This window comes from Diachasma alloeum, unplaced genomic scaffold (assembly GCF_001412515.2).
Source record: "Diachasma alloeum isolate Michigan unplaced genomic scaffold, Dall2.0 Dall_scaffold_00186, whole genome shotgun sequence".
NCBI lineage: Eukaryota > Metazoa > Arthropoda > Insecta > Hymenoptera > Braconidae > Diachasma > Diachasma alloeum.
The window spans coordinates 42510-59243 of NW_021680352.1; the positions used below are offsets into that span (position 1 = coordinate 42510).

The 16734-nt window shown below is 35.2% G+C and overlaps 1 protein-coding gene across 4 annotated transcripts in view; it reads right to left on the reverse strand.

Moving 5' to 3' along the window:
* Positions 1 to 56: 56 nt before the first annotated feature.
* LOC107048283 (protein tramtrack, alpha isoform) overlaps positions 57 to 16734 on the reverse strand; it is a 33428-nt gene continuing 16750 nt past the window's right edge. For 2 of the 4 annotated variants that reach the window (XM_015271386.1, XM_029126780.1), the window contains exon 4: positions 5817 to 8345. In XM_015271386.1, the coding sequence (XP_015126872.1) occupies positions 7624 to 8345 (722 nt within the window). In that variant the 3' untranslated portion in view covers positions 5817 to 7623. Of the gene's footprint in view, positions 2080 to 2448; positions 2725 to 3633; positions 3927 to 5816; positions 8346 to 15533; positions 16465 to 16734 lie in introns of those variants that run through there. The other 2 variants (XM_015271385.1, XM_015271389.1) reach the window with 2 other exon arrangements.

Consider the following 16734-nt stretch of genomic DNA (forward strand, 5'->3'; position numbering starts at 1 on the left):
TTTTTTTTTTTTTTTTGTTTTTTTTTTTTTTTTTTTTCAAGAGTATAATTCACATGGTTAATCTCAAATTTGTCAAGTTATTTCTTTGATTTTAAAACATTTGTCATTACAATCCGGCGATTGCTCTCTTAATTGCATCAACATTTTGATTCTTAAAATTTGGACATTATCATCTGGAATAGTTCAGGACGAACGGATTTACAGAGGTACTTATTGCTTTTGTATTGCCGACATGTTTTCTCATCAATCATGCATAACCCGCATCCCAATAATTATCAAACTATTACGTATATATAGTCCCCTCAACCCAGCTGTGCCATTTACCCTCTTCATTGTAAACAAATAAATATAATTTCATTGATATATCAATATTAATATACTCTCTCATTTTATTTGGCACGAGCTCAACGCATTCCTCTATGTGAAAGATCAGCCTTACTGTTTCTTATCTCGTTTTCTCCGCAATTATTGCCACACAATTCATTATTCAATGGTAGTTGACATTAAATGACCGGTCACCCAGATGAATCGATAAATAACAAAATATCAGGTATATATATATATAGCTCAAACGATTTGTGTTTTCGAGGAATATCTCCGAATTTTCCCTAAAATTTTCCCTTCTGCCTTAGATTTCAAGATATTCATCGAAAACCAATTAATAAGCGACGTAATAACAAAATTTGAGGGGGAGGATGAGCAAAAGTCTCTCTACTGCTCCGAATTAAATCACGGCATTTAGGAATCTGTACAAATTTAAATACAATCATTTCTCCCTTTCATTTATTTTTGCAAATAAGATGAGATAATGAAAGACAGGACTGCAGTTTAAATTTGAGTTGTTTCTCACCGAATCTCTGAGAGAGAGATTGAGATTACTTTCGATATTATTCCATCGAAATAAAATGGACAGATCGACGAGTCGACGACGACGCAACATCTTCAATTCATCGCGATTGCTTTAATCTGGTTCTTATTACTCTGGATTAAAATTTTACGCTAGATTTTTTCCTTAATTTTCTCGAGGTTTCTAGCTACTTCCACTTATCTAGCCGACGAGTATCGACACTGGAGTGTCAGGAGTTGTCTAAGAATATTTGTTGGGGTGAGATTTTGAGACAACTAGTGAGAACTAGGAGAGATTGAGGCATTAGTGAAGTGGCCAAGTGGGGAAAAGGTTTTTAGGTCTAGGTTTTTTACAAAAAAATGTATTCAACATCAACATTTTTTTGTGGAATTATTTCCTGTCGAGATATTTCAACATTTCTGGAGAAATGACTATTTAATTAGCTACAAAATTGTTTTATAAAATTTTCCTCTAAAACCCCTCATTATCAACATAATTAAACAATTTAAAAAAAAAAAATTTCCTCCAAACCCACTCCCGGAGCCAATCCACTGCAAACAAAAAAAAACAAGTTGCAAGCCCTTGACCCCCTCTTCACTACTTCATTAACGAACCCGATCGCCAATTATTGAAAATTATCCAAGAGAAAACAATTGCATTCCCCGCATAATTCTATATTCATCAATATTGCACACTTGAGCAAACGATCGCTCTCTTAAGCGAGCGCACAATGTGGTGTGTCTCTGAGACTTGTTTAATTAATAAATAGGTACTTTAACGTTATTCATCATAAATACAAGGAAGATTCATTCATCCAATCGCTTCTTGTTATTCATTTGGCACTGATTTACGTGAGAGACTCATCTCCTCATTATGTTATCCGGTGATTGGAACGCGCAATCATCATTAGTTTATTTACAAATAAATATCTGTTTCGTATTCACAGCGAAAGTGGAGACTCGATTATTTTTATATGGAACTTTATACCAGAAAAAATGGTCTTTCGGTTCAATATTTTGGCTTGAGTTGCTTGAGAAGACGTGCTTTGGCACTCGATTTTTCTTTTATCGTTAATTGATTCAGCTGTTCATTACTGTGGAACGTCTGGAGTAGCCCCTTCTGGTTACGGTCTCACCTTGGGCCTCACATTCACGTTTCACACGGTCTATTATATCCGCAACGAGCTTCTCTTCTTTTTCACGCTGCTGCTCCCAATCCGGTCCTTTTCCCAACTGGAAGATCAAAATTTAAGAATGAGAGATAATTGGAGGCAAGAGCTAAGGGGAAAATGTCGCAGGACTTTTTTTTTTCTGGGGAATTCTGTGGGCTACAAAAAAGGTCGTATGAATTTTTTTTTTCATTTTTTTTTTATAAAACTCGTGGTTGTCGAAATAATTTAGGAATTATGGATGACAAATGAGTGCAACGATTTGAGGGAAATGAAGAATTTTTGTTAATTTTACAATTATCTGGGTGAGCGAAGTTGAGTTATGATGAAATGTCGTAAGACACTTTTTGTGGAGAATGGGAAAGAAAATTTCCAAGCCCTAGCAAAAATTTTTTTCCGAGATATCTGCCAAAAAGCCAAAAAAAATACTAACATCAGAGGATCTCCGTGATTTTTTATTAGCTGTCTCCTCCCTGTTCTCATCATTCTCATTATCCGAGTGTCTCGAGCTGAGATGTCCAATGTAGCCCTTCCGCGACTTGAAGTACGCATTACAGCTGTGGCACTTGAACAGGGGTGCGGGTTGAGTAACTTGGCTGGTAACATGCAGCTTGTACTTGTGCCTGTACCACCTTGTCCTCGATGGCAAGACCTCACCGCACCACTTGCAGACTACGGAACCGTCGTTTTGTATGAGGTATTCCAGCAGCTTGTAAAACAATTTATTTCATTTTCTCTTTTTTCCCCCATTTTCGGCGCTTTTACTACCTCCAAGCGGATTTTTTTAATCACTTTCCAATTTACTATTTTGTTTTGCTCGAGCCAATTGTGTTGATGTGATCTGTGTGCCTGCTTCCTGTTTCGTGACTAGCCAATTGAATGATAAAATGTCGAGTATGCCAATAAATAAATTAATAAATCAATACATAATTGAATAAATTAATTAACAGAGTGAACATTTTATTACGATGGGGGAGACAATTTCACTTGAGAGGCTGCGGTTATAAAAAAACAACCACTGAAAGGCAAAAAATAATGTTGAAAAAACAATTTGTTCGTTCTCTAGAAACTCGATGGAACGAGTTGAAAACAATTTGAATAGAATAAATAATTTTGAGAAATATTTAAAAACGCGAGGTGGTTGATATATAGCAGTAGCCGCCATTTTGCTCCCTCTCCGCAAGGGGCTGCCAAAATGGCGGCGCCCCAACTTCACATTTTCAATGATTTCGTAAAATCATTCATCTCTCTCAGATCATCCTCAAGTCACTTCATTCCGTTTCTATAAAGTGAAACGGAAATGCTTTCTGCATTTTAATATTTTTTTCTTTGCTATCGAGACCGGACTCGAGATTAAGATTCGAGACATTTCCCGAAACCTCAAGTCCAACTGCTCCAATCATGCCATCATCTAAAAACAATCAACAAAAAATATAATAAATAATAAATGTTTCTTCAATAACCGCCAAATCGAGTAATTGGGCTCCCCCCTAACGACCATAATCAATTAACATTAACTAATTATTTGTTATATTCGCCAATTTCTCATTCTACGAGTCCCGCGGAAACGCCTGGCTGTGGCCCCCCTGGTTTTCCTTTTAGCAGTGACACCACCAACCTGTTTTTTCACTTCTGGCTCGGTGTCACTCGCGTCAGACTTTGGCACTAGGAGTTCCACGCGCTCGTCCTCCTCCTGGTCTGTGAGAAAGTGAATGCCACTGATTCTCTCGGTCTTGATGTAGCGAGTCGTATCGCCAGGGCGACTGTCCTCGTTAGCGCCGTCGACGCTTATGTCACAGTCCGGGGATTCCCCGTTGTTGGGTTGGGTCAATTCTGGGAGACTCTCCTCACGGGTCTGGGGGGACTCACAGAGCTCGAAGGTTATATCCGCTGGAAGGGTTGGAAGCAAATCTGCAGGGAAGAGAAGAAGAGCGGGTGGGTTTGTTAGTTTTTTGGGGTTTTCATTGATTGTTAGAGACATTTTGAGAAAAAATTTGAGGGGAGGGGTTTATGGGAAAGTGTGGCGATTTTTTTTTCAGAGAATTTCGATGGTTACGGATCAAATGACCTTCTGTAGACACGGGTTCAACTCGATAGACCCTTGAGACCATTTCATTCTCAAAGTTGATCATTTTCAAGGGTCAAAAAAAAAAACAACAAAAATATGTAATTTGTTTAATTTTAATTATTTAATGAAGGAAGTGCTCGTAGATACAAGAAAAAAAAACTCGGTCGGGTAGACTATTGCAATGTATATCACAAAGAGTTACAAAGAAACTACAATTAGATAAAAACAAATAAGGATATCATTAATTTTTTTCATCATATAATTCGCTTCGCCACCAGGCACCATGGTAATAGGTACATAGGTACATAATATTATACATAGAACACTCATCGCATCTGTCTATTAGAAACTCCTCGCCAAATCTTCAATTATTATTACTATCAAATGTGCAGTTTAACATAAATCATTTATTTTATTATATTCCCTCCATAAACATTAATTTTAATATCAAACGACGGACAATGTTTCGTGCTTCTATAATACAAAAGTTGTTTTCATTTATTTATATATACGTATGCAAATAAAACGTTCAATTGTATCGGACGATTAATTAGGGAAGTGTGAGGCAAATCAAGTTTTTTCCATCTCTTGGTTCCATTTTATCTCACCCTTTCCTCCTCAATCTCCAAATACATGAATACGTTGAGAAGCCTCATGAGTAAAAAAAAAAAAGGTGCCATGAATTCTCAGCCAAAAGGAGATGGAAAAATTTGAAAGATGACTTTTAAAAAATGGTTCACTTCATAGAAACCTGATTAATTAAACTGAGGGTGATCTGAAGAGGTAAAATAATTTTAACAAATGTTTAAAAATGCGAGGTGAGGGCGCCGCCATCTTGGATGTCCCTTGCGACAGAGGGAGAGGGGAGGGGGATATCGAAGTGAGATGGCGGCTCCCTTGTATCTCTCAACATATCCTACAATTATTCATCTGCTTCAGATTGTCTAATCATCTTTTGCACTTCAGCATTTTTTTCTCACTTCCAAAGCCTCTCAACCCAATTTCCGTGCTGAACAGGTCAACGAATTACATTCGATCATGATTACCTAGCAGCGAAACTCTCATTCCCGGGGAACTGACGAAAATGAAAAAATAAAAATACCATTGTCCATTTTGAATAATAAAAAATAATAATAAACGGTCGATGGACCACATCTCCATTCCACTTATAAGCCTACGTGAATCATCCTACATTACACCCCTAACAACGTTAAATAAAATATATTCATCATTGTATATAATATAAACTTCATTTTCCATGTGAAATATGCGTCATAGCATTCCTACATCTGTGCATTATAATAAATCGTTACTAGTACCCGATGTTAAATTTTTTTTAAAGGAAATAATAAAGAAATTGTTGTATTATTAACTCAATGCTGTGATATATCCATATAAATCTATGACATATCCTAGAGCGAATAAATCTTGAATGTATTTTTTCTTTTAATATGAAATAAAAAGTAAATAAACAATGTGAAAGTATTAATTCGTGGGTGAAAGATAAAATTATGAGAATATTTAACATTAGTTCGTCCTCGATTCAACCATCCACTGGATGACTCGTTAATCATTTTTTATCTCGTCGTTAAACATATCTTCAACTAGGGATAATATATTTGTATATTTTTTACTTCGTTTAAATCACTTCATCAGTTGCGAAAAATCGAGGGACCCTTTACTCAAATTTTAACGTTTTTTAAATATATATATATATATATTTTTTTTTTTTCATTGATAAATCAATTAAGTTATCCGCGCTAGATAATTCTGGTCATTGGAAAAAAATTTTTTAAAGGAAGACTCCAATTTTTACTGCACTTGGAAGACGTTTTTGTGCTATTTTTTTCCCTCCATTTTAGGTAATTGCACGGTGCAATGTTTCTTTTCTCTAATTATCTAGTCTTTTTAATGAATTTTAATTTTTGTCAAAATAGAAAATATTAACAGCTAGTGATAGTTCAACGCCCCCATCAGTGATTTCAATTAGTTATTTATTCATTCTCTTAAATAAACTAAGATATATATTTTCTCAATGAAATAATGTGCGCACTAGGCTCTATAATACATTTTACTCCCCATGAAAATAAAAAGTAAACTGTACAGGATAATAGAAATACTGCTGGGCAGTACGAAACGTCTTCATGAACATTCGATTTTTTTCATAACTAATTCAGTGAATAACTTCATGCTAATTAATAAGTATAAGTGATAACAATCGAATGATCAGGTATAAATGATTTATATTTCTGGGTTTAAATTGTTTTTTTTTCTTTTTTGCATCTAGCAATAATAGCTAACGTCGATAAACGTTTCGCACCATTGGAATTTTATATTTATAACAGGAGGGAGGGGAAGACGTTTGGGGAGGGGTGGGGGAAGATACGAGATTTGTGAAAAATTAGGTTATGGGGGAGAGATTTAGAGTGATGGGAGAATTCATTTTTCGGGGAAGAGTATAGATTTAGAAACATTGGGCTTTGCCATGATTTTGGTTTTTTCATTTCATAAATTCTTTCAAAAATTTGGTGAGGATTATGTAGGATGTTCTATCCTCTTATAAATTTTGATAAAACAATTTTCATGATTTCGTCAATTTCTTTTCTTTCGCAAGTTTTTTGTGAATATTTAAACGATTTTAGAAGACCTTTTTTTTTTAGGAAATTTGAAGGGCTTCAAAAAAAGGTCCTCGTGACGATTTTTCTAGCTCCTGTAGATTTCTAGACATGTATCAAATATTCCATGATTCAATTTTTTTTCGGTTCAGCTACTCGTCATTTATTCTTTCAATTCCCCAGAAACTCCTTCCACAAACCTGTCATCCCTCCAAGCTCCTAACCATCTGGGACGGAAGAGTGAAAAAAAAATTGATAACTGAGAGAATCGTGGAGGCAGTGGCAACCTCGGGGAAGGTTCTAATACAACAGAAAGCAGAAACACAAGTATCTAAAAAAGTGGATTACAGTACTAGGCCCATAAAGTATTTTACGAAAGAGAAAAAGCGCTACTCATTTTATTACTATTCAGGAAACTTTTTGTTTTGGTGTTAGATGCGGGTCAAACGGCCCTTGAGGACCGTGAGGGATGAGGTATTGTGACTATAACACCATTTAACCCTCAATTAAAAACTAAAAATCTAAGGCTTGATGAATTGTACTAAATATCTCCTGCATTAAAAAACAAAAAAATGGAAGGGTCAGAGGGAAAAATAAACCTTCTTAAGGGCTGTTTAACCCTCACCTTGAAAGGTCCTCAAGCATCGTTTGACACTCAGCTGAGTAACTGAGAACGAAAAAAAAGTTTCCTGAATCGCACTAAATCTCTCTTTCAAGGATCAAAAGAATCCGTTTGACCCTTTGCCCTTCTAAAAACCTCGTTCGTCTCTTGGTGGCTTTTTCAAGGATCAAAAGGGTTCATTAGAGCCTCAAAGGGTCTAATCAAACCACCCCCTATTAATACTTTGTGAGCCACGTAACATCCAACAATCAATCCCCATTAAACCTTCCCCCAATTAACTACCGATTCCCGGAATTCCCCGATTCAGGGAGGAAGATAGAAGCCAAAGGGCATGACACAGTCCTTGGGCATGAAGCAGTCGTGAACTGTCTTCATGTGATTTTTCATTTTATCGGGCCTCGAGAACTCCTTGCCACAAACGGGACAGGGGAAGACCTTTCGCTGATGGCCCTCGTGGTACAAAAAGGCATGTCTCTGGAAGCTATATTTATTTTTAAATGTCTTCTGAATGTCGAGTTTAGCGCACTCTGTGCACTGGTAAACCCCCTCTGATATGGAGGCATAACGGAAGAGATTGAGGCCCCGCACTGACATCTCCGTCAGCTGTTCGGCTGGGTCTTGAGATTGTGAAGTGGCTCGTCGACGCATGCGCCTTTTCGGCACTTGTCGGCCTGTCGGGGCCGACATGGCCCCCTCCGCTGGCGACTGATTCGCTGGGGTCCCAGTGGAAGGGGTAGCCCTACCTGTTGCTGGAGAGGAGGGGGCACTTCGCTGGGAGGTGGTGGTAGTTGTCGTCGTAGTTGACGTCTGCGCTGTTGAGGGAGTGGATGTTGTTGTTGGTGTTGAGGATGGGCTTGATGTCGTCGTCGGGGTTAAACGAGACGGCTCCGATGGAGTGGGGGTGGTTGGGGGACTCGCTCGTCCTGAACTACCCGCTGTTGAATCCCTACCTCGAGCTTTTTCTTTCCAGGTGTCCGAGGACATGTCGGATTTGTCGGATTTGTTGGATCCTGGGGATGCGAATTCTGGGGGAAGAGAAGAGGCTCGTTAGTTTTGAGAGGCCAAGGGGGCGACGCTGAGGTTTTTTGGTGAAGTAGTGCAAGTGGCGTAGCGTAAAATGGTTCATGTTGACTGACATTCAACATTTCCAATGAAATCAACAAAATGAATAAAATTTAACTATTTTTTTACGTTTCACCACTTCACTACTGAAATAAAAATGAAAATTACGTGATTTCAATAATAATAATAATAATATCATCATGCACAGCACTACTCTAGCAGGCCTTAACGCTAAGTGGAAAGGTATAAAGAAAAAGTAAACAACAAATAAATAAAATCAAAATTATATATAGCATTCTTTAATAACTGCGCGACAACGTTTTATATAGAATATTTATTTTCTCATTCATATATGTTCTCTGTGCATCCACTCATCGATTAAACCACGGTATAATAACATCATTACGACGTTATATATCATAAAACCATGACAAACGTGCACAATATAAAACAACATAAAATAGCACGTCGACGTATCTACGAATTCAATTAAAATATAATAATAAAGAAGAGAAAAAAAAAACGATAATGAAACATCAATGAGTCTTCGAGAGGCTTCACTGACGTGCTCAGATGACCCATTGAAGCGCCCCCGAAGTCACTATAATCCATAATTAACATAAAAAATAAACACTGCATGGAGCGATTGCTCAATAAATTTTTCAGATTAAAACTAAGAAAAAAAAAATTATTAAATGTTACTGAAGCCTCGAGAACATGATTGAGTCGACAATTTTTCCATAAATTTGTACTGGCCCATTATTAAAAAAATCATGATTCTTTCACATTTGTACTGTATTATTTCATGGCCACAGTCTAGTTAATCATTACTTACTTAACAATATAATATTATCAAACCCATTGCTATCAATTAATTTCTCTGTTCTCAAGTATTCATTCAAACTTATAAATTTTTACTTAACAAAATTGATAAATCAACAACGTGTTTACGTAACATGCAAAGAAGATATTGAATAATTTCTTGATTCGATGCTATCAATTATTGACGAAATAGTCTCAACTGACGTTGAAACATTCAACAAATTAGCCAGTGAAATGGTGTACTACATCTAGAACTACATGATTAAATAAAAAATAAAGATTAATGCCTTTGAAAATAGCAACAACGTTGTACAATCTAAACTAATTAATCGTAAGTGAAGAGAAAAAAAAATTAATCAAGAACTAAATAAACATAATTTTTGGCTAAGAGCAACGGTGCGCTTCGTAGCGATGGGGTTGTTGGCCACAAAATGGCGGATTGAGGATTTCAGTCAGCATTTTAGGCAAATGAAAAATACACACTTAATTGTGAATAAATAAAAACGTCGATTGAGCCCTCGTTGAGACGAGATTCTAGGGGAAATGGAGCAAAATTCAGATAACTTTTGTTTTGGAGAATGAAGAAGAGTCACAAGTGTTCTCTCTACGGCAAATTCATAGCCGTTCCATTTTGCCCCAACCTCCCCTAGATGTTTTTTTTTTTCATTGGATAGGTTTTTTTACATTGAGCTATCTCGTCGTCAACTCAGGAACAAATTAAAGTGATTATCGTGAAGCTGATATTAAGGGGAAGTTTGATCTAGGTGAATCTAGGGGTGTGAAAATATTTCCAAATAACAAGAAAATTTATTCCCGCTTAAAAAACACTTGCTCACCCAATTGTTTGACCCCCATTTCAGCTTCACATTATCTTCTACATTACAACAAACATTCTACATCAATAAACTGTGAAAATACATACTTGATAGGATAAATATTGTTCTAATGCGTTATTTTTGGTGGTGAGTTACCTTTGATTAATCATTCAGTGCTATTATTCGTCGTTATATTTCTCGATTTTCATTTTTACTCTCAAACTGTTGTTGTTAGTCTTCCAATCTCATTGGCATAATCATTCGACTGGCGGCATACTAATCTCTAAAATCTTCTCTACAATGCAGACAAAACCTGTGAGTTCGGTGATAATGAATGTTCACTCCAAGTGTCTCACAACGGGAAAAGTACAAAATGCCAATTGGTAAATTTCCAGTTACAAATAACACCAGACTAATCGGTTTTTCACAATAATTTTTATCATTTTTTTTGTCCATTTTGTAGTCATTATTTATAAACTATTGAACACCGTTCTTTTTTTCATTTATTATCGAATAATTATAATCAAACAATCAGTGCATATAAAATATACTAATTCTACCCAGCGTCAGAAAAGACATATCTCATTAGCTAAAAAAGTTCACCTATAAAATGTTTTTTTTTTTTTCAATGTATATTCTCTCCATATTTTGTCCCCATTTTTTTCTTTTAAATTCATTAAACCTCAAGGTCTCACTTATTTGGCACTAGCGGCGTCAGAACGCCTATTTTTTTTTTTTTTTTCAATGTATATTCTCTCCATATTTTGTCCCCATTTTTTTCTTTTAAATTCATTAAACCTCAAGGTCTCACTTATTTGGCACTAGCGGCGTCAGAACGCCTATTTTTTTTTTTTTTTTTTTTTTTTTGATGACACTCTGTCGCACGAGTGGTATTAATCCCTCAATAACAATTTATTAAAATTTTCACACATGTTTTTTCTTTTTCTTTCATTTTTAAAAAGGCACCGAACTGGGGATTGGCTAAGCTATTTGGATCCCACTGATGTATGATAGAATTTTCTCATTAATTTTAATTCACATTTGTCTCTCGCAACAGTATTTCATATAAAATTAAAAGGTCAAACCCCAAAAATTCGTTTTTCTGACGCATAATTTTTATATATATATACTTTTTTTCCATTTTTTTTCTGTTTTATCTTTTCAAACTGCAACGACGTTAATAGGTTTTTCTTTAATTTACCAACTAGCGCTAAAATATATTCGATATAACTTTTGTTTATATATAATATATAATAGTAATAATAATCGCAATAAAGAATGATAAGAATAATAATGTTATTAACGCGTACGCAGTAGGTGTCGAACCCGTGTGTTATAGGTGTTATTTTCACAATAATAATTCACAAAGTAATGTTTTGTTTTACGGTGTATTATCTGCCCCCTCGTTATATTAGATGCGATAATAAACTTTTTTTTTTTTTCATCTCTTTCATTTAATATATATGTATATTTTTTTATATATAATATATATTAATTCTATCTGATAGTACAGTCTGCTTTTTAAGCCTCGTAATTTGTCTCATTTATTTTCTTTGAAATATTTTGCATCTCTCAATTTTTAAACAATTCTTCACACCTTTAACTTTGTTCCGTCGACGACCGAATGAGCCTTACATTTGATTTATTGACTATGTTTTCCGATTAAAGGAAAATTTGATTATTATTATTATCGAATCGCTTGGCACGACTTTTCGAGGAGAATTTGTGTGTTCGAGATGTGCAGTGCAGGGGGTGAAAATTATTCATCCTCTTCAAATTAGTTTTAATTTGTTGCCTCACGTTCTTAAACAAGTTGAGTGTGGAAATTAACCATTTTCAATCATCAATTACTGGAGATGGACAGAGTGGAATTGAACAATTTGTTTTTTCCATTTTTAAGGTTTTTTTTTTCTTCAGGGGTTCAAAATGAGTTTTGAGTCGGGGAAATCGCATCGGTGGAACCGGAGATATTCATGAATTAGAATTTTTTCTAAGAGGTTCTTTTGATCGACAGCTTCAATTGGAAATTACTAGGAACTAGCTGAGTGAAATGAAAAAAAAAAAATTGTTTTCATTTTACAAGTATTTTTGCACTTGTCGAACAACACAGCATCTCCTCAACACTTTATTGTTCAATTTCATAATTAAACTCTCTAATCTATGAAATTTGCAAAGGACTCTCCATTAATTTGTTAAAACGGTCCGTTCTGAATATTCTCACATCTAAAATGAAAGTGACCTCATGCCTGAGACACGAAGGCCCTTCGTTAACCAATGATTAAACTGTTTCATTGCTGTCTAAAAATTGAGTTAGTCTTAGCCTCTCAGTGATTATCAAATGTGTCTGTATGTTTTTCCATTATTTTCATGCTATTCCCATCACTAAAACCGGTTATTTAGTATTAAAAACGAATAAGCTGTCCCTCCGCTGCCACATGTTTCATCTTTTCTGTTAAATTGTGTATACAATAGTGATGATATTTAGGGTGTAGTTGCCTATTTTACGATGCCGTAATGTTTTATTCTCACGGGTGATAAATGATAATTGATGAACGGACCGTAAAGTCTACAAATATCCAAACCCTTCACTGATAATCGACATTTAATTATTATAAATCCATCGAGCCCATGAACACACTCAGTATTTCATTCCCTCGATTATTCCCCGAATAAATCTGTCTCTCAAACATTATAAATTTTCTCTTGGTCCGAACGATCTACGGTAATTCTACGTTAACAATATGATTTTTTTTTTTTCTTCGATATAATTGACCCCGACGATTTGGCCTCACGAGTGATAATGATTTTTATCATTCCCATTTGTCCCGAATAATTAAAACAAAATGTAACAAATAAACTGGCACCTTTTTATGTTATTAAATAACCGGGGGATATTATAGGTATTTTTTTCTTCATCTTGTGCTTTGCATTTTTTAATGCAAAGCTTAGCTTCCCGTCTCTTAGATATTAACAATAATCAATAGCCTTAATTAGATAATTTATCGGTATATAGCCTCTAGTCATTAAACATCTATGCCCCACTAGTCAATTGAAATTAAATTTGTATAGTTTATCTTCATCGTTCATCTTCAATCCCAATATTCGCAAAAATATTTATTGTTTTAGTGTTGAGAGCATGAGATTAATATTGGTGTTATTTTTTTTTTATATTTTTTTTTTTGAAGGATTAGAGTTTCAGTGAAATTTCAAAGAATTGAATTGGGAATGCAAGTGAAGTTGGGAATTCTCTTTTTCCTGGAGTTAAAAAATGTGGAATTGCATTTAATTTCCAGTGAAATTTCACGGAATTTCTTCATTAAAAATTCAAAATTCCATTATAAATTTAAATAAACTTGAGAATTTTCGTCCTACAGCTCAAAACTTTGAAATTCAATGGCTCACCGATAAAAACTGGCCCAAACAATGCCCTCAACTTGAAGAATCATCAAACATTGAAAATCGGTTAATCTCATGATTCTGCTCATGCCTTCAATTGCGATATGTAGAATTAATGACGGAGTTGAAGAGACACGTAAAGGTGCAAAATATAGTAATCTACGATCGTATAGTGCTGTTTTGTTTGTAACTATATTGCCTAAACACCATCACACCGTACCGCAGCCTCAGCCACTTGAATCCTTAACTCCGAAAAACATCCTTTAAATCTTTCATCAGAAAAAAATTGTCGTAGAGGGGGAAAAATTTTTAAACTCTATTTTTCTCTCTAACAGCTAATCGAATAAACTACATAACGAATAAAGAAATTGCACAATATAAGGCAGTCGACTCTTACAACATTATTTCCCAAATATTATCATCTACTTTGGCAACTATTCGGTTACCCAGAGGGTAAAGCTACGATTTGTTAGATTTTTCCTTTTTTATTTACATTTTTTCTTTCAATTCTAGGTAATTGATTATTTCACGATTTTTGGGGATTTGGCGCTATCTTCTCACCGTATACACATTTCAAATCAGTTTTTAGTAAATGTCGGGGCTATTGAGGCTCGGTTACGGCGGTTAAGTTATTACTAAAGTGCCTTCAGTCTATCCAATGTCAGTACTATCTTGTATTTGGTGTCGTTTATTTTTTTAATCGTCCCCACTGCAGTCTTTAAATAATTGCATGCCCCGTGTTTCATATTTCCATCAATTATAGCTCATCTGGATTTGTTTTTCTGTTTTGAGAGGCCTCAGGAGTAGAAAAAATTGCCCGAATGGCTTGGAAAAATTGTTCATTTTGGAGATATTCAATGGAATAAATTGAAAGTGATTTGAGGGTGATGAATAGTTGTGAGAGATTTTTGAAACGGCGAGATAGGGGGGACACCATCTTTAAGACCCATGGCTTCCATCTCGTGTTTTTCAACACCGCTCAGAATTATTCATCCTCTTCAAATTATATTTAATTTGTTTCATCGAATTCCTGGAGAATGAACAAATTTTTCAGTTATTTTCGAGTTGAGGGTGAAAATTAATCATTATCAAACCAGAATTACTTGAAATTGGCAGAGTCGAATTGAACGATTTTTTTTTGTTGAGAGATTTATAGTGACTGTTGGGTCGAGGAAATCGCATCGGCAAACCCGGAGATATTGGCGATTCAGTGAACACAATTTTGCATTATTTCATTTTTGAGGTTTTTTTTTTATCGCGACTTCAATTTCTCGGAACTGGCTGAGTGAAATCGAAAAAATTTGTATTTTCATTTTCCATCTATTTTGTCAGGCTTCTAAATGGGACCGGATTTTAACGATTTTCTCTGGTTCATTCTAGCTCATCTTCCTCCTGAGGCCTCTCAATCAAACTTAATCATCAGAAATGATGACATTGATATTTAAAATTGGTAGAACATCTCAACTAAATTCTCTACGATATAATAACAGTGATACCCTCGACAATCAGGCTCAACAACATGGCGAACGGTCGTACATATATTGCATTTGCTCAGTCTACGTGGTTACCCCATTACTCTTCAATAATTAATGCCTCAATTTTTTTCCTTTATTACGGTGAATGAACATCAATTACTTCTCACGTATGTGCAATATTTGATTATCGATTTCATCTCTTTCATCAATATTTTGTAAATAAAATCTGGCATTTGGGATTCGCTCATTAAACTCTACGTTAATTTCTTTCCTTTATATTAAAATTCTCTAAAATGTTATCAACAACCAATTGACACGTACCGTAGAACTAGGTTCAACGGTTCTCATCAGTTGTCTCTTGTATATAAATTTTTCTTTCTTTTTTTCATCAAGTAATAACACTTTTAATTTGTTTTTTTTTTTTGTATAGATTCCGCAACTCTCGGGTATGCCGAAAGACTAGGGCGGTAAAGCTCGTTCATTTAACATTTAAACTCCTTCACTCAACTCTTTTTGTTTATTAATGCCCGTTGAATTATCCGAGTTATTATCCGCGAGATTGATTATGGTGACAGAAAAAAAAATAATAATTTTACTGAGATAAACTAAAACGAATTTTCATGAATTTTATGAAAGTCCACTAAAAAAATTGATCATTCATTCCAAATTTCAATAAAAAAATAAATTTTCTGTCACAGCAGAATGAAAAAATCTTCGTGAGAGATAGAGACGGAGAGAAAACCCAACGGCTCCCAATTAAATAACCACTCAGTATCGATAAATCAGGATGAAGTGTCATCAGTAAATTCCGGCCATCAACATCTAAAACCCATAAAAATGTTGCAAACGCGGCATTTCTCCTCCGAAGAAACAAAAAAAAATCATTAAACAAAAAAAGAAAAAAAAACGCGAAAGATAACCAGCCCTTCCCCCTCCCTCCATCGACTCGAGGTGTTGGAAAAACTACCTAACTACCTACTCTACATCGACTGTGAGAAAAGAAAAGCCGACGAAAAGATTGTACAGGTAACCCATTGCCTACCGCTGTTGTCCCATACTCGTACTACCAAGACTCATGTGTGGCTTCAAACTGTGAATAATTTTGACATGCGCCACCATATTATCCTTGCGTGTAAATTCCTTGAAACAAACTGGACAAGGATAGTACTTGACGTTTGGCTTGTGTGATGTAACATAATGACGGCAAAAATTACTAATATGTGTGTATGTACGATGGCATACTGTACATCTGTAAACATCGCCCTCTTTAACGCAAAAATCACGTACAGAGCCCTCAGTTCTTTCATTCTCAACTTTAAATGTACCCTCAAAATCACTCTGACTTATCTCAGATTCACCAGCAACGAGATTATATATGGCACTGCTCAGTTGTTCCTTTGTTGGTTTTTGTTCAGACTCATTGTCAGAATTGTTATCATCCTGTGATGTTGTTCCTTTGGTGTTACCTGTTTGTAGATTTGTTGCACTGTATTCATTGCGAAAGCAACGCTCAAAGTTAATGCGTATGTGAGCGGGTGAATTGTCACCACTCGTTGATGATGACTCCTCGGCGTCTGGAAAAAGGATAAATTACCTATTCGTCACTACTGAGGGCTCGTTATTTCCATTTTTTTTCAATAATTTTACCCCCAGGGAAAGTTTAACTTTATCATTTAATTGTTGGAATTTTCTCATTTATCTCTTTCCGTGTGGGTAGCTCTTGACAATATATTACTAAATACCGAACAAGGGAGGCTAGGGCAAAACGGACACAACATTTTTCAAAATTCCGACATTGATTGAGAATTCACAATTTCATTGAAATTCTAGGCAAGTTCCATGCT